Source organism: Astatotilapia calliptera, chromosome 7 (genome assembly GCF_964374335.1).
Source record: "Astatotilapia calliptera chromosome 7, fAstCal68.1, whole genome shotgun sequence".
NCBI lineage: Eukaryota > Metazoa > Chordata > Actinopteri > Cichliformes > Cichlidae > Astatotilapia > Astatotilapia calliptera.
In genome coordinates, this window is record NC_137428.1 from 48,542,469 (window position 1) to 48,562,248 (window position 19,780).

The following is a 19,780-nucleotide window of genomic DNA, read 5'->3' on the forward strand; positions in this document are numbered from 1 at the left end:
CAGGTTCTTTTGTTAGTCTTTGTTTCTCTAACATACTGACAGGATAGAATTGATGTCATAATTTTGCGGAACAATTTCTGCCAATTGTTTAAAGGATATTTAAAATAATATTTTTTAATTTATTTGTCTTCAAATAAGGAAAAAATATAAGTCAGGTTGAACGTTAATGGTAAGAGTTATAAGCAGATTGGACAGGTTCCTTTGTTACTCAAAGTGACTCTAACTTACTGACAGAATCAAAGTAATTGCATTGTTTTGTCAAACAAATTTTGCCAATTGTTTCCAGCAGAACTAAACAGTAGGTGTCTTCAAACAGAGGAAATCAGCATGTTGCCTATGAATATTTTGACAGTGGGACTGCAAGAGGTGGGAATTAATCTAACAGGTAACAGGACTTGGTGCTGGTTAGAAACAGCTTGACCTGCTTTAGGTTTGCCATTAGCATGCAAGACACGGTAGCTAGTTAGCTAGTTAGCACTGCTGGGATGTAATATTTTCACAAGCTAACATGGGCTACATACATGAGTCCACAGGTACAGTACATAGTCAGAGCACTGGGGACATATACCACGTTTATATGAAAAATATACAGTATCCCTTGATAGTCTTCATATAGCTTAAAAAAGTGAATCCTTATGCAGCACAAGCATGTTTTTAAAAAGGTCTCCTAAGCAGTGCAAGTCTGTGGCTGCCGGGGTGTTTCTCTTCTCTCTTAACCAATTACGGATCTCCTTACATTGGACCACATGGCTAAATAATGTAGAAGCTAATCCAATAGCAAGTCCAATAGTTCATTCACTTGCAAAGAGTTAATCCAGAAGCTGAAAAGAACATGGAACTGAAATGAATATATATTCTATTTATAAGTGAATTATATGTATATATATATATAAAATTCCTTTATAAATGTCTTTGGATATATAGCATGCTATATTTATAAAATATAATTTTATTGTGCAATTAGGTTTTAATCCACAAAAAATACTTTATTTCTACACATTTTCAATGGGAGCCAGAAATATGTTGACATTTATGATTAGTAGACTCCATTAAGTAGTGTTGCTAGCTGAGGTTGACGCAGTGAAGACAGAGTACTACTACGCAAAGGGTGAGCACTTTTGATTCTGTTGCAATTCAACTCATTACGGTTGCAAATTCAAACCCTCACAAAAAAATCTGGGAAAATCTTATTTCTTGACTTATTGACTTATTGACTTATTCTTAACAAGTTAAAATGAGTTTTAGTTTGACTTGCTTTTTTAAATACATAAAATAAGGCCGCAAAATGAATTTTAAATATCAAAATGGCCAGCAGAACATCACCAACCTTCATTTTTTCCTTTAATTTGTTTGTTCCTCAAATGATGTAGGCAGTATCTGGACTACAGGATCACGGGCCTCTCGGGACAGATGACGCAGTCTGCAGGAACTGTGTAAGTGGGTAATCTCTCAGCGGGCTCCATATCGACTGTGTATTCCGTTGCCTGAAGTGCCAAGCAAGCGGCTCTTTCTAAAAGAAGCCCATCTCGCCCCTCAGCTATGAGATTTATTACGCAAGTCCTGCTGCCCCATTTCCACTCACCCATGTACCCACACCACAGAGCATGACCTGGAAGGGCTGAGAAGACTTAGTGCAAAGATACCAAGTTTTAGTCCTTATTTCTGTTTTTTGAGCCTATAAATATTACATTAAGATCCAAGCACTTACTTTCAGTTTTTCTCTTATTTCAAACCAGATGTGAAAATCTGGCACTAGAGCTACTGCCTGCAGAACTACAGTTTGATTAATATTTCACAGGCTTACATAACTCCATCAGTTAGCTTGTCACCATGAACCCGGTGCTACTACTATTACCCAACTCCATTAGACGAGCAGGAATGCGGCAGAACTTTTATTGTTTCTGGAAGAACACTTGATGACGTCCCTCCCGTCACAGCTTTATCATTTTATCGTGTCGTCAGAATTCAGGCCAGGAGGTGGGGGTGCAACTTTAATTAGCTGAGCATGCTGGACTGAGGATATAGAGCATTAAGAACACTCTTTAAGAAAAGTTGGAGACTTCGTCCTTTGTGATTGTACTTACTTTTTAATCATGAGGTTGAGATGAAGCTGATGAAGATTATATAAAAATGTGTTTTAAGGCCCCAGGAACTTTAAAATTATAATAATAATTTAAAAAAAATACAGTGATAAAAGTTTGACTTTACTTTTTGTAGCTGTATAACCTCTCTTGAGTTTTACTTGCCTCTCTCAGAGCCTGGTCCTGCTGCAAGGTTTCTTCCTCACTGCTGTCACCAATTGCTGACCCATAGGGCACTAACAAATCTTAATTTCATAGGACGCATGACTGGCATAAAACTGTTTCCACCTTAAAAAGTAAAACACCTTATTTGTTGAATTCCCAAAACTCTCATTGTAACGACTTTTTGCTTTTGTAGAGCTACTCCTATAGATAATGCAATAATGTAATAAGACTTACTGCTGAAATCTCTGTGTTATAAATGGATGGATCACTGAAAAACAATGTTTACTGACTTTTTTACATTAAAAGAAAGGTAGATTATTATGAAGTTGTGTTTGTTTGTTTGTTTGTTTATTTAACTGGTCCACCCCACTTCAGAAAAGAAATACAGTGATCCAGATTGCCAACAAAATTTTATATCTTCTTCTTTTGGGCATGCTCCAGCCAAACAGGCAGGAGAAAATGGAAGTGAAAACATGTTTTTATCCTGTTCCTTCTATAAGCATTAGTTAGTCGCAGCTGATGCTGATGTGAATATCTGTGCAGATACCGATAAACTGAAATACTGCAAACCAGTGTTAGCTTTTGCCATCATAATTTTTGAACCTTTTCTTCATAAATCTATGGCATTTATACTTAAGGGGAAGGTGATAACCAGTGGATCTCAAATCAGCCAATTTTCTGCTCAACCATCTCTGATTTGCCCATAAATTTTATTGTTTGCACACATGATTGCTGTGAATTTTTTTGCTTCATATATGGAACACATCAAGAGATATTGGAAAATGATCTGTCCAACTAGTTTCAGACCAAATGAATTCAATGTTTGAATATGAATATCTCAGAAGCTATTGAAGATTTAAGCTTTAAATTTGTACTACCCTTTCTTGTAATTAAAATGAAAGAGGATATGGACATAGGGATAACATAACATAAAATTCTTCTTCTTGTGAGGCCAAGCTGTTGTATTTATATGGCATGTTTGGTAGTCTTATACAGGATGCTAACTCTAAACCTCTAACTCGCTAACCCAACCCTAACATGAATGCCATCAGTGCTACAGACAAGTATGTACACCACAGAGCATAACCTGAAAGGGCTGAGAAGACTTTTAGTGAAATAGTCCTCATTTCTGTTTTGTGGGCCAGTAAATATTACATTAGTATACAAACACTTACGTTCGCTCTTTTAAGCAAATGAGAGACGCTCAACAAGAAGATCCGTGTTGAGATGGAAAACCCCCGCTGTCATGTTGCCCATTATCTCTGACTGAGGTTTTAGGTTTGCTGAAGCCAACTGCCACAAAGCCTATGCTGAATTCGTTTGATGATGTCATGTTATAGAATGTACATACAATGTATTTTACTAACTTAACTATGTAAACATTTTAGAGGATAAATGTTATGTTATTTTGTCTCTGTTCTGTTCTTACGTTTTAACATTAGTGTAGCATAAGTTGAATCATTACGCCCATGTAAGGGTCCAATGGAAGACATTAACCCTGTATTGCCCCAACTAGATTTCATTTACCGGGATCCCTGTTGGAGAAGCATCTTTGAATAATTGTGTTATATCAACTCTGATGTATTTGCTGTAGCTCTGCAACAGATTTATGACCTGTAGAACATGCAACCCCTGTCTCAGTCTGTGACAGCTGCAATAGCATCCAGTCACCAGCAGTCAGGCAAATGGATGGATGTATCATGGTGGCAGTGTGTAGGAAATCTGGGGATTATGTCGGGGTATCAGCAGGGGGTCAGGCTGGTGGTCTTCTTGATGTAGTGGTTTACTTCTGAACTGGTGCCATTATATGAAATATTTGTCTACAGATTGGTAGACCAATTTTACATGAAAACTACAAGTATGGCTCTGTATTTTGAATCAAATATTCATATCCAGCTTCTGATAAAGCAACTCCAGCTTCAGTCACTGAGAAACATATCAAATTGCCATCCATGTACACACACACACACACACACACACACACACACACACACACACACACACACACACACACACACACACACATATAAGTTCTACACATCATGTTTTATAATGCTCCCTCACCCACTCGGCTCAAAAACCCACCAAGCTCTCGGTCTTCTGGGCTTTTGAGTTAGTGTCGTCTACACTGAGCTGGTTTAGTCCTACAGACCTTGAAACTACGAGAAAGATGTGCAGCATGAAAATCTGTTGAGATATTTCAATTGCAACCTAAGTAGCCCACCATTGGATTAGCACTGCTGGTCACTACATTGTAAATATGAGCAGAGATTATGGAAAAATGAGACCTTGAGTTAACCTCCTCTGGAAATATTCCCACTATTTTTCCATATTTCCGTCCTTGTAGGGACATTTGTGTCGCACGAGCTTAGTACACGCTCATAACTTATATGTACTCTTAGTTACAGAGAAGGCACCAGCTCACAGTCTTTCACGTAATTCTCATGTAAGACAATGGAGAGCCAGCAGAGTTGCTTAAATTAGCACGCACTCTCAGTGGCCTTGTTGCCCTGTTTTCCTGTCCGGAGCAGTGAGCAAGTAGTGACTCTGGAGGAAGGGCAGGAGATCGTGGGAACCAGCATGTCACCACAGGCTGGGCCACGTCCCGAAGAAAACTCTGACAGACTCTGCAGGCTGCAAAGCAGGGGAAGAGAAACCGGAGGGGAAACTGGAGAACAATGAAGAAATTAATGTGACACTGCTGCTCGTATATAGGTCTGGGTGGGAACCCAAAAGTCTGTTGTCCCGGAGTCAGAGCCAGGATTTCTAAAACTCATTGACAAAAAATAAGCCCCAGTTCCCACACTGACCTTTCCCACGCCGCTGCTAGTATTGTATATTTATACTTGTGTTGTTGAACTGCTTCCCCTCTGAGTTGTACACTGCATGTTTGGCTTTCCTTATCTATGTGAACGTGCTTCGGCTGTTATTTTGAACTTGATCTCAGCTTTATTTACATCTCTCCGCCGCAGAGGTTTCTATGACGTTTGTGGCTGGGCCCGCAGTTGAAGAGAACAAGCAGTGCCCAAGGAAAAGTTTGGCCTTTTAAAGAACATTTTCACTTGTAAACCCTGCTTCTTGGAAGAGAAACTCCCACTAGCTTCCAGCCATCTTTGGACAGCAAACTCATAATATGCATTCTGCTACAAACAGGTTTATCAGACCTTCTTGCCTAATGCTGTGAGCTGAACTATGAAGCAAGTTCAGCGTACCCAGAATCATTTCTTCACCACTTAGCCTGACTGCTGATCTTAGGGTTAACATGGCTAAGCACTCACATAAAGGTCTTCATAAACTTGATACATCAATCCAGGATCTTCCGATCTAGCTACTAGTGTGTTACATTGGCGGCACATAACCAATCACAAACATGGACCGACCTACTGCCAGATGAGCAGCTGATAAGCTATAACATCAGAAAATTATGAAGAGTTTAAACACAAAATATGAAAAATGCAACGAATAATATCGCTTCCAAGAATCTATTTTCTTACTGATGCTTTTTCTTACTGATCATGAAAATGATAAAGATACTAAAGCTCTGACAAGGCCCCGGAGTGCAGTGAGCTCTGTCATGAATACAGAACCACCGAGTTGTGTTTGACATCCAGCCAAACTGAACAAGAACAGCTCTGCCTGGCCAAAAGGTAATGACTGCAGTCTATTCAATGCTTTATACAGAGAGCAGATCACAGGAACCAAGACATGTGACCTCGGGCTGGAGAGGAAATTTAAATTCCTGGACAAGAACAATGCAAAACACAAAGAAAGACGACACTAGAGCGTCTTCGGATGTGATCCCTTTCACATTAAGCCTTAGAGTCTCAAAATATCTGTAAAAACTAAAAACAGTCAAGGTCTAATTCAAGAAAAAAAAAAACATCTTCCTTAAAATCAAATGTTTAATGAAAATAAAGTAAAATACAGCAAATGCTGCTGGGTTGTGTTTTCTGATCACAAGAGACATGAGGAAACAAAGAAGTGGTGAAATTCTGTCAGAAAAATGTAGATATCAGACACACAGGTTCAAAATATTATTTATTACTAAGGGAAATCTGTCATAGTTACTAAAACAGCAGAGTCTACTTTTATTAGGATAAAAAAAACATACAGGAAATATCTTAAATTTTGTCAGTGTCGTCAAATTTGTCAGCACAACCAGTCTGAGGAGCATATGGTTCATGTGTTTATGGGATGTCTGTGTGACTGTGTCTGTCCTTGTGCTTTGTTCAGTGTTTGTTGAGTCTTTGGATCCTGTTTTGATTTTGTGATTCATTCGTGTATGTTTTTAGTATTCAGTATGTTTGTGTTTCTTGGCGTCTCCGTCTTATCTGTGTTAGTGCCTCCATCCCTCTTTGTCATCATGTTTCCCACCCATCCTTATATGGATGTATTCCAGTTTACATGGGGTGGCAGGTTTTCTCGGTGAAGATGAGTCTTGACTTTGTTTTTGTGTGATTGTCTGTTTCTGCACCTGATGTCTCTTCGGCTCCGGCTCATTTTGGACTGCCGGTTTTGTGCTAGACTTTTTTTATTTGCAGAAAACAAGTTAAAGGCTCACATTTCATTTTGTTTATTTCTCTGGTCTGCATTTGCGTCCTCTTTACAACACATCTCATGACAGCATCATATGTTTGTATAGCAGTGATGTTAGATGGTATTGTTAAGTCTTACAGTTTGAGAAATACCATCAATGTATTTGTCAGGCAAACTAACATTCAAACAAACATAGAAACTAAACTAAAACTAATCAATAAAGCCTAAACTGAAACAAGCTAACAGGAACTAAACTCAGTTGAAGACACTTTGAGAGCGCAAACCTCTGCCAAGGGCCCTCAGTCTCAGGGCAGTATTTACATATTTACATTTAAGGGAATTGTTCTGTATTTTCTGTGTATTCGTTTTTTTTATTTGTTCTTTTTAAACATACTTTAAGAAGTTTGCAGTCCATGAAAAACAAGTGTGAAGTGCAGGTTTTGTTATTCACCTTGTTAAGTAACTTGAGCTCTTAAACAATATGATACTACAGTATATTTCAAACTGGGTTCATTCTCTTCCAACTGACAATACTTTCTTTGAAGGTGTAACGCATTTGGGTTTCAACATGAAAGAAAGGCAGATGTGAAATGTAAAAGTGAGGTCAGAGGTCAAATATGGTCAATATGACATAATATTTAGCGTCTCCATATATATTTTATTTTCTATAAGGCTGTATGCTGCCAACACAAACAATAGCTGTAAGAAACATGGTTTTAAAACCTTGAAGGAGAGGTCAGACGTCAAATGTGACATCATATTTTAATCATTATGTGCAGGTTAGGGCTTTCTATATGTTGATAATGCACATCACTTGTAAGAATCATAGTTTTTCAGTTATAAGGCTTTTTGTCAATTTATGACCAATGAATCATTAAGTTGACCTTGAAGGCCTTGATGGATATAAAACTAATTTTAATGGATTATTAACATGACCCCGCTCTACAGCCTACATATTTTCTCAGAAGTCATTTGAAACTTTCCAAGCTATCGTGCTTATAGACAAGAAGAATGACACACACACACACACACACACACACACAATACCAAAAACGTAACCTCCTTGGCAGAGGTAACTATACAATTGTACTTAGGCACTGATAGCATTTGGTTTCTGTTAAGGAAATATTAAAGTGTGCGTAAAGCAGAAAGTAATAGACGGGCCAATCATTCTTATATCTGTATTCACCCCCTAGAAGCTCATTTTGAGCCAACAAGAAGCTGCTATCAAACCAATTTAATGTGTTTTAAACCATCTGGCCAGGTTTTAATCATTAAACCCATCATCATGACCCAGTTCATCGATAATGAAATACTAAAGCCCTGACAAGGCCCCCAGGAGTGCAGTGAGCTCTGTCATGAATACAGAACCACCGAGTTGTGTTTGACATCCAGCCAAACTGAACAAGAACAGCTCTGCCTGGCCAAAAGGTAATGACTGCAGTCTATTCAATGCTTTATATAGAGAGCAGATCACAGACACCAAGACATGTGACCTCGGGCTGGAGAGGAAATTTAAATTCTTGGACAAGAACAATGCAAAACACAAAGAAATAAAGTACTACTTTCTTTACGTCCTGAGGAGGCATTGCCTGTGTAAAGACATGATGCCTGTTATCTCAAGTGTTAGGGGCTTAAAATATGTCAGTTTGTATATTAACTGATAGTTTTTTTTTGTTTTTTTAAAGTGAACAAACCTGAGGCCTATTTCAACAAAAACTCATCTGTTTTCAGCAAAATGTAAAACACACACCTTTGACTTGTAAATGGTAAATGGCCTGTATTTGTATAGTGCTTTACTAGTACCTAAGGACCCCAAAGCGCTTTACACAACCAGTCATCCACCCATTCACACACGTGTGTCTGTTAATCCACAAACCTTTTACTGAGAATATAAACAGAATATTTTTCAAAAGGCAAATAAAGCATATATGACTTCGGGCGATATTGCCTGGATTATGTTTTCTGATAACAAAGATGAAATGCTGTCAGAAAAATGTTGATACCAGACATAGAGATTGAAAATAAAATTTGCTTGATGAATGAAGTTATAGGTTACTAAAACTAAACTTAAAAAAATCAAACCAAAAATTACTTAACTGAAATAAAATTTATGTAAAGCAGACTGTAAAAAAACTTGTTCAACTTTCATGCCAGGTTGAGCAAATATGACAAGTTGCACCCACAAAAACAAAGCTATCGGTCTAATCTGAACAGAAGGAAATCGTGGAGTTTCCAGATGGGCCTCATAAAACGTTTTTTTTTCTATAGCCAGCCCTGACATCATGGAATATCTTTCAATACTAAAACTGAGGCAATTTAATATCTGCGATTTAATGTAACATAAACAAGAAGGAATAGGAATCAAGAACCAGTTCCTGTGGCAAACTGGTTCCCAGTAGCTCCGTATCTTGGACTTGTTACCTATTGATTGCTCTAATCAGTTCCACTTTCAGTTGCACTAATCGGCAGATTTTAGTTAAGAGGATGAAAAGGGTGGTGCAGTCTACAGAACGAATAAGGACATTACTTTTACTTTTAGTCACAAACAGATGAGAGCTCGAATGTAAGAGAACCAACTGCATTACTAACACAACTTAGCTAGCATGCTAAGGCTAAGCTAGCCAAGAACCCAGAGTGACATTGAAGCCGAGTGAGTGCCGAGCCCAGCCCTGTAGCCTCAGGATTATACTGTTAAATGGTAATTATAAGACAGTGTGCTTCAGGTTACTTTACAGAGAAACGTGAAAGTCAAGTTGTGTAATGAATCATTTTTTCCCTGCATTACATTTAAGAAACGTGTGATTATATGTAATAATTACTTTATGATTTACTGTATGATCCTGATCACAAAACTGAACATTTGACCACAATGCAGGCAATTATTTTGCAAGAATGTAATGTTTTTGATATGCTACTTAGCAATGGTGGTGACACTCAAAGTGGAGTCAGTGAGAGCCCAATGAGAATCAATAAGATATCAATAAGGAATTTCATTGATATGTGATATAGATAATGGAAGTGTAAATATTAAATTCTTATCAATTCTCTCCCTATAAATAAGCACGGGTAACCTCAGTGTTTTATCGGTTTCTTTCATAAATGGACTGGTTAAAGTTAGAACAACATTATATCCTACATCAGCACTCAGAAGCACAGAGGATCTTTCTTTTCAGATCTGGTTCATCTTTAAATAAAATGACCCCATGTAGACCTGTTGTGTATTTCCTGCTGTTAAACTGTGGCAGAGAATAGATAAACACGATGGCAAAAGGGCAGGAGGAGGACGTTCGGCGCTCCTGTGTGACCGAAAGCTTCCATGCTTCTTGTTGTGATTCTCTCCAGTGTTCGTTTAATCTCTTTGACAAAGCCTCTTGCAGGAAGCTATGCCAGATATGTCCGGCCCGTCATGGCTTTTCCAGCAACGCCAGTAAGTGAAGAATAACACAGTTTCACTGAACAAATCCCAATCGTCACAAACAAGGCCAAACTGAACAACAGAGGGTTTAACCAAGACCACGGTTGTGCCAACTCTGGGGCATTCTTTCCATATTTTGATTCTAATGAGTCATACAATGCCTGAGTGAATTTGAGCAAAACAAGGACTTCAGGGCCCAGATCTGCTATTTTGGTCTCCTAAAATATTTTCTTTTGGCCTGATTGTTGACAACCATTTAAAAATCATTTCCCTTAAGGGAGGCCTAGATTTTAGCACTGAAAGCTGTTTGGAGTCTGAAGTTGGAGGACTATAGCTTCACATTACAGTGATTTAATCTTAATTACACTCCAATCAAAGCTTTTCCTCACTCTGTAATTATGCAACTTCACAATCAACAACATCTGAAAATCAGCTTTGCTTTCCTAGTCTTTCCAGTATGCAGGTACGGGGTGTGCACCTGTAGTTTGTTTTTGTTCAGATGGCTGAAGCTGAAATGATCAAAGTTTACACTAAACTGGGAGCTGGTTCCACAGAAGAGACGCCCGGAAGCTGAAGGCTCGAGCTCCAATTTACTTTCACATACTCTAGGACAGCGGTCCCCAACCCCCGGGCCTCGGACCGGTACCGGTACCGTTTGGTGCCGGGCCGTGAGAGTTGAGGCTCAGGTGTGAAATGTATGGTTTTCAGGGTTTTTATCGGTTTTCAGCGTTATTTTGTTATTGTTTTTGTCGTTAACTTGGTTTTCCTGGGTGTTTTCATGTGTGTTATGAATAAATCTTCTTTTTTCAGTACCGGTACTAGTTTTATTTTGTTGTATTTATCCGCGACTCTAGGACCCACAAGTAAGCCCACAGGCTGAGAACAAAGAGCTGTTTTTGGGTGATACAGTATTATGATGTCCTTAAAATAAAATAGGGCCTGATTATTCAAACCTTGTTTGTGAGGAGAAGGATTTTAAATTTCCGGGTTTAACAAGGAGCAAATGAAGAGAAGCAGTATGGGAGAAATATGCTCTCTCTTTGTAGCCTAGTCACTATTCTTGCTGCAGCATTTTAGATCAACTGAAGGCTTTTCAGAGTTTTTAGGACAACCTATAATAACATGAGTGAGTGAGTTTCACACACTTGACAGGATTTTTCTCATTTTAGACATATTGTGCAACACAAGAAAGCAAGAAAGATATCCTGCATATTTGTTTAACATGTGCATTGAAGGTCAAAATTGACTCCAAGATTCCTCACAGGAAGCCAAAGTAATGAGATTCAGAGCAAGTATTTGGTTAGACACATTGTTTCTAGGATCCTCTCCTTTCTTTCTTTCCCTTTTTCATAAAGAGATTTTTACTCTATGTTTCAGGGTGTTTACACTCCTTGTGGAAGAAAACTGTAAGCACACCATCAAATACTATACATCGAAAGAAAGATGTGCTGGGCATGGCTCTTGGAACAGAAGCTGTTTTTGGTTCACAAGCATTTTCCCACTCCTTTCCTCTCCTGTTATCAACAGGAAAGCTGTGAAGCCTAATATTACTTCCCATGTTTCCTTTCTACTCACAATTGCAACCTAAAGCAACACAGTGTTGCATCGTTCAAGGACATTTCATATGCTGCTCGTGTATATTAATGAGCTATTTATGTGCTTCGTATTCGGGGTACATTTATGATTCAAAGCAAATCTTTAATCTAAATGCAAAAAAGGTGAACAGTTCCTGTTAATTTTAACTCAACAGACCGCACCTGTCTACAAACGTGTTTAGAGCGTTGGCTTTGCCACAGGAGCAGCGTGATATTAAAACACATCCCTACTCTGTCTACAGAGTGCAGCTGCTCTTTATTACTCTGCTTCTCTAAAAGAAAAACAGTGGTTACTGGATATAACTCCAGATCTATGAGTAGCCAGTGTCACTGGAATCCAGAACTCAGGTAGATGATGATACCCCATGAAGGTAGTGAGAGGTACTTCATTTTATTTTTTGGAAACTATCCCATGATGCAAAATCTTCGTGCAAACGATGTTTCAACACAGCTAATCAAACATTTATTAGTCATAAAACTTATTTAGGCAAAATTTAGCCGTCTTACATTTTTAAAACCTCGCTGGTGGATTTCTTATGCTCATTCCTGTTTTTGACTAGAGGATGAGGAGCCAAAACCAACTAATTAAATATATTAAATTATTAATTGAATGTCTCAATAATTAACTACAATTACAATTTTGATTAAAACCAAGTGTGGCACAAATGCCACCAGCTGCTGACAACTTTAAATTCCTTTAACTAGAAGTGTCCTTTAATTGTGTTTAGAGGTGAGGAGCAGGAGCACAATCACATCTTTGTATGTCTGACACACATGACAATGAATGTGTGTTACTTAATTCTCTATTTTTTCCCTTTTTAGGCTCCTTTGTGAAGAATTGACCTCAGTGCGGCTTCCTGGTTATCAGCTAAACTTATTTCTGTAAAAACCCATACTTTGAGAAATTGTTGAAAATTGTACTTTATTCTGCTCTCTGTGGTGCCGCACTGAGCTTCACACTCTGGTTTCAGTTCCCTGCGATAACAGCAGGCAAGTCGCTCCACCTAGTGCTCACAAGAAGAACTGCGTGACTTCATAAAAACCTTGTGTTAAAACCAAACCGATCTTTTATGTAAATGCATTAAATACATGAGCTTCAAGGAGACCGCAATGAAATGTACACATCAGTTTAACAAAAACTGAAACCTTTATTTCAGATTTCATTTCCTTTTTCTTACAAAAAAAGTGCACCTTGGAATGCTCGTTGTTAAATGGACCCAGTATGTTGTCACGGTTGCTTGAAGTTGATCCTTTTCTGGTGCATTAAGACAGCAGCCACTGAATTACCCCAAACCCCTCCCCCTGGACCACAGAGCCGAGTGTTAAAACGAGGTTGCCTGCACGATTTCTCCTTAAACCCACCCACTTGCCCCCTCCTTCCCCAGTCCGGCTCTCCTAGTTAACGTTACAGCAGCGCTCTACTCCTTGGCGACTGCGAATGGCTTCTCCACTTCAATTTTTCCACAGTCGTGAATGATGACATCTTTCAGAGGTTTGTCACGCCCGTCGGTCTTCGTTTCCTCGATCTTCTTCACCACGTCCTAGAAGATAAAACGATGAACGTACAGTTACATTTTCCCCCTCAACAAGACAATAAGTACATAAAATCAATACAGGGTTCATTTGAAAGAAATGTACTCTTCTTTTGGTCAAAGTTGAGCAATGTACAGTTTAACCCTGAACTACAAAATACAATTTTTTGAAAGCTTAATAAAAACATTTGCATAACTTTATATATTGCTACATGCAATTTATGGCCTACAATGCATAGTGCACTTTATTTACAGTTTAAAGAACAAAGTACAGTACTGGAGTAATGTCCTTAATTGTCCATATCTAGAAGTTTAGAAAAAAAAAAACACACTGTATGATAAATTATAAATTATGTTGTGCTGCTTTGATGTGCAGAGCACACAGTGGTACCACTTTCTACCTTGCATTTACTTTTGATCTCACACCCAGACACGTGGAAAGCTACTAGCAGTTTTCTAATCTTTGAGCACTCAAAGCACTTTCTTACTGCAAGCCTCATTCACACAAACATTTAGTGCTTTTTTTGTTTGTTTTAAAAGCCACACTCACACACACACTGATGATGCCTCAGAAGAAACTCAGAGTTTAGATATCTTGCCCAAGGATACTCTGACATGCAGACTAGAGAAGCCAATGAGGGATCAAACCGCCAACCTCCTGATTAGTATACAACCCACAATCTCCTGAGCTACAGTTCCCCCATCGGGTCAGTAAGCTAGCTCAATGATCTCATGTAGTCTGTAGCGCCCCATTCTGGTTTTCTTAAAGTTTGTGAAAAGAAACCAAACTACGGGAAAAGCAACAAGTTTAGAAACTCAAACCGACTTCGTATGAAAGCATCGACTCAAAAGGACACAGACAAGCTCGCGCCAGCCTGCCGAGAATTCCAGGCATGTCTGGACTTGCGTACATCCGCAGTGACTCCTTGGCGTCACACATGCCTAAACTGGGTCAAAGATCTGGGAACAAAGGCGGCGGCAGCAGCAGCAGCATGCAACTGTTATTTATGTTTGCACGGGCTCACCTACAAAAACTCTATACAGTTTAGGCAGATTTTACTGACTGGGGCTGTTTTAGTTGTCTCGGCTTAAACTTAACAGCACATATGTGTGCCTGATTTATAAGAAGGGAAATAATTTTATTGCAATTATTTTATTTTCCCCAATTGCTAAACCTGAGTAAGAAATTGAACAATAAACTGATCAACTGTCTGTTTTAGTAGCTCAGATCAGCTCCTAGAATTCATATTTCAGGTGATAATTTCCCCTGAACCCCTTCAGCCATTTACATGACTCGGTGTCACACTCACCATGCCCTCCAGGACTTTTCCGAACACCACGTGCTTCCCATCCAGCCATGGAGTCTGAACTGTGGTGATAAAGAACTGGGAGCCATTGGTGTCCTTGCCAGCGTTGGCCATGCTGAGCCAGCCGGGCCCGTAGTGCTTCAGCTTGAAGTTCTCGTCAGGGAAACGGTCTCCATAGATGCTCTTGCCTTCAAAGAGAAAAAGGTTTATATATTAGCCATTTCCACTCCCTCCCTGCACTGACCTTTGCAACTCATTTGAATGGCCTGATTGCTGCAAACGCTTATCTTCACTTTAATTATTCAGGAACGCTGAAAGCAGTCGCTCTCGGAATGAACTCGACCAGTAAAGCCACAAAAATGGTAAAGGAGTGTTTGTGAGCTGAACAGGCTCTTAGCACACAATAGATATGTTGATGCTGACTGTCTTTGGATTTGGCTAGAATTGAATGAGTAACCTTTTACTTGCCAAACCAATGTGCTAACCACACTATGGACAGAGAGACTTAACTATGTCGGCAGATTGTGATTACGTGCCTAACCCCAGCCCTGGTACATTGTAAGCCCAGGACAGTGAAAATGCAAATTAATTCCTGCTAGAAAAAAAAAAAAAAAAAAAAATCTGTCAAGTCCTGACGTCTCACCTCCAGTGCCGTCTCCTCTGGTGAAATCTCCACCCTGGATCATGAACTGCTTGATGACTCTGTGGAATTTGCTGCCCTTATATCCAAATCCTTTCTGTTCAATTGCAAATTACAAAAAATTATCATGAGCACCACTTGAAACATCTGAAATGAATGAGCAGAGAAATACTGATTTTAGTTTCTGCCCATTTTGACCAAATCACCTCCTTCAGTTTATTCACAAATAAAATGGTCAATGGTGACAAAAGAAATGGCTTCTCACCTCTCCTGTTGCCAGGGCAGCAAAGTTGTCAACTGTTTTGGGAACGGTTTTCCCAAACAGTCCGATGACAACCCTTCCAACGTCTTCATCACCAATTCTAATGTCGAAGAAAACCTATTAAAAATACATTTAAAAAGGCAGTTAATAAAATCATTTTACACATGTTTTTGTTTGTTTTTTCAAAAAAATGATTTTTTTAATGGATTTCCATCCATCCACATTCTTCTGCAGGCATGACGGTAGTACTCCAAGCAGAGTAACCCAGCGCTCACTGTCCCAAGCTACCACTGCCATGATCTTCAGCAGGACACAGACAGACAGCATGTCCTCCGTCCGGCCAGAGAAGGAGGCGTCCAAATGCTTTAACATTTGCATCATTTTAGGCAAATGCAGCGGCTCAACTCTGAACCTTACGTTCCCTGCCCCCCAGTTCCACTATTCACCAGAAGACTGGATCCAGAACTCAAGCTGTGTGTGGAGGTGAGCCCAGCTACATCTAATTTTAGTTCTCAATCTCTTGAACTAGCTCTGCCTCCTTCCTGGGAGAGGTGATGTCCTGATTCGTGACCCAAGAACCAGGTTACCAACCCAGGATCAGTGCTCAAAGCCCCCTCCCCCCCTCCACAGCTTGAGCCAAGTCACTGATATTTAACAAAAAGTAAAAACTGGTGGGTCAGAATACTTAAATAGGTAGTTTATGTTCTCCACAACACTGAGAAGATTAAACTCCATGTAATTTAATGAACTGACAGCTGCAACCTAACCTCCCCGAGTAGTTTTCCTGCAGACACTTCCATGTGAAATTATAAGACTTTTAAAGACTGCTCATGTAAGCAAAGCAAGAGGAATCATTAGACTGAAGTTTTTTGTGCCTTTCTTCCCTTTGAGGTTGTCAAGGCACTTGCAGTTATTTGGTGGTAGGTCTGAAGAACACATTTAGTACATTTTTCTTCATCTAATGACCAAAAACAGCAAAATGCAGATTTTGAGTCTGGGGAAATCTCGCTACTGAAGGACAATTTTAATTTTCAAAATATCCCTGGTGTTTGTTTTTTTGTTGTTGTTGTTTTGGTTGAATATCAATCTTATAAGACCTGCAACATAAAAGTCCCGATGGTTAATGTGTGAAGTCGTATAAAGACTAAAAGGGTTTCCCCCCTCTTTTTTGTATTATAGTATAAAATATAACACCGAAATATCGTTTCAGCTGGCTTCATTATTGCGAGAAGTCTAACTAACATGTTCAGCAGTTTATTTATTCACCTACGACATCCTTTGATTGCATGATAAAACCACGGGAGGAAAAATCTTGCTTAAATTCAACTCTGACCTATGACACCACATATTATACATTTATCTAATAATGAAAGCAACTACTTGATGTTACTTATCGGGTTTTATAGTGAGTCTGTTCCAACACGATGGCTCAGTTAACGGCCAGTTTAGAGCCTTCTTCAATCTGTAGACGTGGACAAACCAGACACAATATGCCAGACAAAAACACCCGAACCCCACACAGCTGCAGTTTTATCTCTTTATATTAGATAAATAAATGAACAGATAAGGAAAAGCCAAAGAAAGGTGGGGCCATTTATGAACAATGTGTTTGAGATAGTTAAGATAAAGGCCTAACATTCTTGGCGAGCTAGCTCCATGATCTCCATGGACAGCTAGCTCTGGGATATTAGTCCATCAGCGTCAGTTTAGTCCTGACCTCACGGAGTGCTCTATAAATGCAATCACAGCTGATATCGGAAAAGCTTAAACGTCTGCTAGCTTAGCCAAGCAGACGGCGTCCTGCAGGCCAGCTTGGTTGTGACGTGGCTTTATAAGCTGCAGCTTCCCGTTAGCATCAGTGCACAGCGAGAAATAAGAGCAAAGATTTCTGCTAAGGCTAACACCCACCTTCGCTGTTACTTTGGGGCCTTTCTTCTTCTCGTCAGCAGCCGAGCCATTCGGGAAAGCGAGAAAAATCAGGGATCCCACAATAACTGTAACAGCTATGAGGAACTTCATCTTTCTCTCACAGAGTCTAACCATCAACGAGAAAAAAAATTAACAGCCCGGGAACGGCCTGTTAGCGATGCTACGTTTATAAAGGGCCGGGGGGAAGGAGTGAGTGGGTATCCGGGGGTGGGGACTGTGGAGGCGCCCTCTCCAAAGGCTACAGGCCGGCTCGACCACACAGGGGCGGAGTTTCAACCCTGCGCAGAGACGCACGGAGCTTTGATTGGATCACGTACCGGATAAGCCAATCAAATGTAGACGCGTAACATTCATTTTTTTTTCTTTTTTGAGTGTTCAAGTATTCCTAACAATGGAAAAGAAATGTTTCCGTAAGAAACGTATGGACGATGGGTTTTCTTGTCCTTACACAGACCAGTTTCTGCCAGGCTCACTTTGTTACCGATATCATTCATCATAAACAAGGTTTTATACCTGCAGATAAAAATACAAGTTGCCTTAAAAATGTGTTTTGCTTTGTGTTTTTCAGTTTTAAGTTTTGTCATATGCAAGTTAGCACAGGGTCAACATTGCAATGAAATGTGTTTGAGTCAGCAGTCACTCAGCAGCATGATACAGTAGGAGAAAATATAATAAAATAAAATAATAAAAAATAGAAAAATAGTAAGGAGCAAAATGTTAGAGAGACATTGTAAAAGAGAAAAGATGACTAAATATATATGTATCTATAAATATAAATATATGTACACTAGTGATTAAATAAGAAAATCTTGAAAAGAAATATGACGGGAGGGCAGATGGGATGTTGCACAGGAATGAGCAGCAGAAAATTACAGTATTGCACTTTTAAATATAAATATCAATAACAATAAAGTGAAGTGACCAGTGCAGATTAAACAGAGTACTTGTGAAGCTGTAGGGTAGCTTCTGAGTGCTGTGTTGTGTGTGTTTAAGTGTTGTGGTTGAGGTGTCGTATGGCTTGTGGTAAAAACTGTTTTTGAGTCTTGTAGTCCGAGCAGACAGGCTCCTGTAACGTCTGCCAGATGGTAACAAGGAGAACAGCTGATGTGCTGGGTGGCTGTGGTCCTTGATGATGCTGTGTGCTTTACAGAGGCATCGCTGGAGATAAATGTCCTGAATGGCAGGAAGCCTTGTGCCAGTGATGTGCTCTGCTGCCTTCACCACCCTCTGTAGTGATTTACGGCTGCTGGCAGAGCAGCTTCCGTACCAAACTGTGATGCAGCTCGTCAGCAAGCTCTCAATTGCACACCTGTAAAAATTTGAGGTGATGTTGGCATTCATGCTAAACTTCCTCAGCCTCCTCAGGAAGTAAAGCCGCTGGCGAGCTTTCCTGATAGCAGTGTCTGTGTGAAGGGTCCAGGAGAAGTCCTCAGCGATGTTGACTCCAAGGAACTTGAAGCTGCTGACCCTTTCGACCTTGACACCGTTGATGTGGATGGGCTGGTGTTCTCTGACTGGTCGTTTCCGGTAGTCCACTATCATCTCTCTAGTTTTGCTGATGTTGAGAGTCAGGTTATTTTCCAGGCACCACTCGTACAGTGCCATCACCTCCTCTCTATAGGCCGTCTCATTATTGTCTGTGATGAGGCCTATGATGGTTGTGTCATCCGCAAACTTGATGATGATGTTGGACTCTTGTTTAGCAACACAGTCGTGTGTGAACAGGGAATATAGGAGGGGGCTAAGCACACAACCCTGTGGCGTACCTGTGTTTAGGATGAGTGATGAGGTGTGCTTACCAACTCTCACCACCTGGGGCCTGTTTGTGAGGAAGTTTAGAATCCATCTGCAGATGGATGTGGTGGTCTTTAGGCACACAAACCACTGATACTGTAGACTACTGAGACAGCCAACCAGGGTCTCAATGAGTCTGGCCTTATTACACTAATACATTTATGTAACTAAGGAAGAGGAAGGAAAAAAAATATAAGGTTGGACTAGATTCAAACCCAGGACCTTCTTACTGTGAGGGGACAGCACTATTCACCCAAAAGTGTAACACAAAACAACCTAAATGATATCCTAAAGGCCACAAAGAGAGACAAACATGATCAACAAGACAGAAAACAATCACAAATACAGAAGAGATGCAACAAAAAAATAAAAAACTACCACAAAAACACAAAGCATGCACATGCAACTAAAGTGAGAAGCAAAACAAGAGACAGAATATCTACAAACTAATGGAAAAGCACCAATAAATGAATAAAATGACCAGAAAGCTATGCAAAATGCTGGAAAACTAACAAAAAAAA

At 39.6% G+C, this 19,780-nt stretch overlaps 1 protein-coding gene across 1 annotated transcript; it reads right to left on the minus strand.

Moving 5' to 3' along the window:
• Window positions 1-12,923: 12,923 nt before the first annotated feature.
• On the minus strand, window positions 12,924-17,771 carry ppib (peptidylprolyl isomerase B (cyclophilin B)). Its single transcript, XM_026175192.2, has 5 exons — window positions 17,445-17,771; window positions 15,540-15,653; window positions 15,278-15,371; window positions 14,638-14,822; window positions 12,924-13,336 (listed from the first exon to the last, which is right to left on the minus strand). The coding sequence occupies exons 1-5, from the start codon at window positions 17,577-17,579 to the stop codon at window positions 13,214-13,216; spliced, it is 651 nt and encodes a 216-aa protein (XP_026030977.1). The 5' UTR covers window positions 17,580-17,771; the 3' UTR covers window positions 12,924-13,213.
• Window positions 17,772-19,780: the final 2,009 nt, after the last annotated feature.

Coding starts and splice junctions, on each gene's coding strand:
- ppib (XM_026175192.2), bottom strand. CDS start 17,579: ATGGTTAGACTCTGTGAGAGAAAGATGAAGTTCCTCATAGCTGTTACA. Junction 15,654..17,444: donor GCCCCAAAGTAACAGCGAAG/GTGGGTGTTAGC, acceptor TATTTTTAATAG/GTTTTCTTCGACATTAGAAT. Junction 14,823..15,277: donor CAGAGGAGACGGCACTGGAG/GTGAGACGTCAG, acceptor TTCTCTTTGAAG/GCAAGAGCATCTATGGAGAC.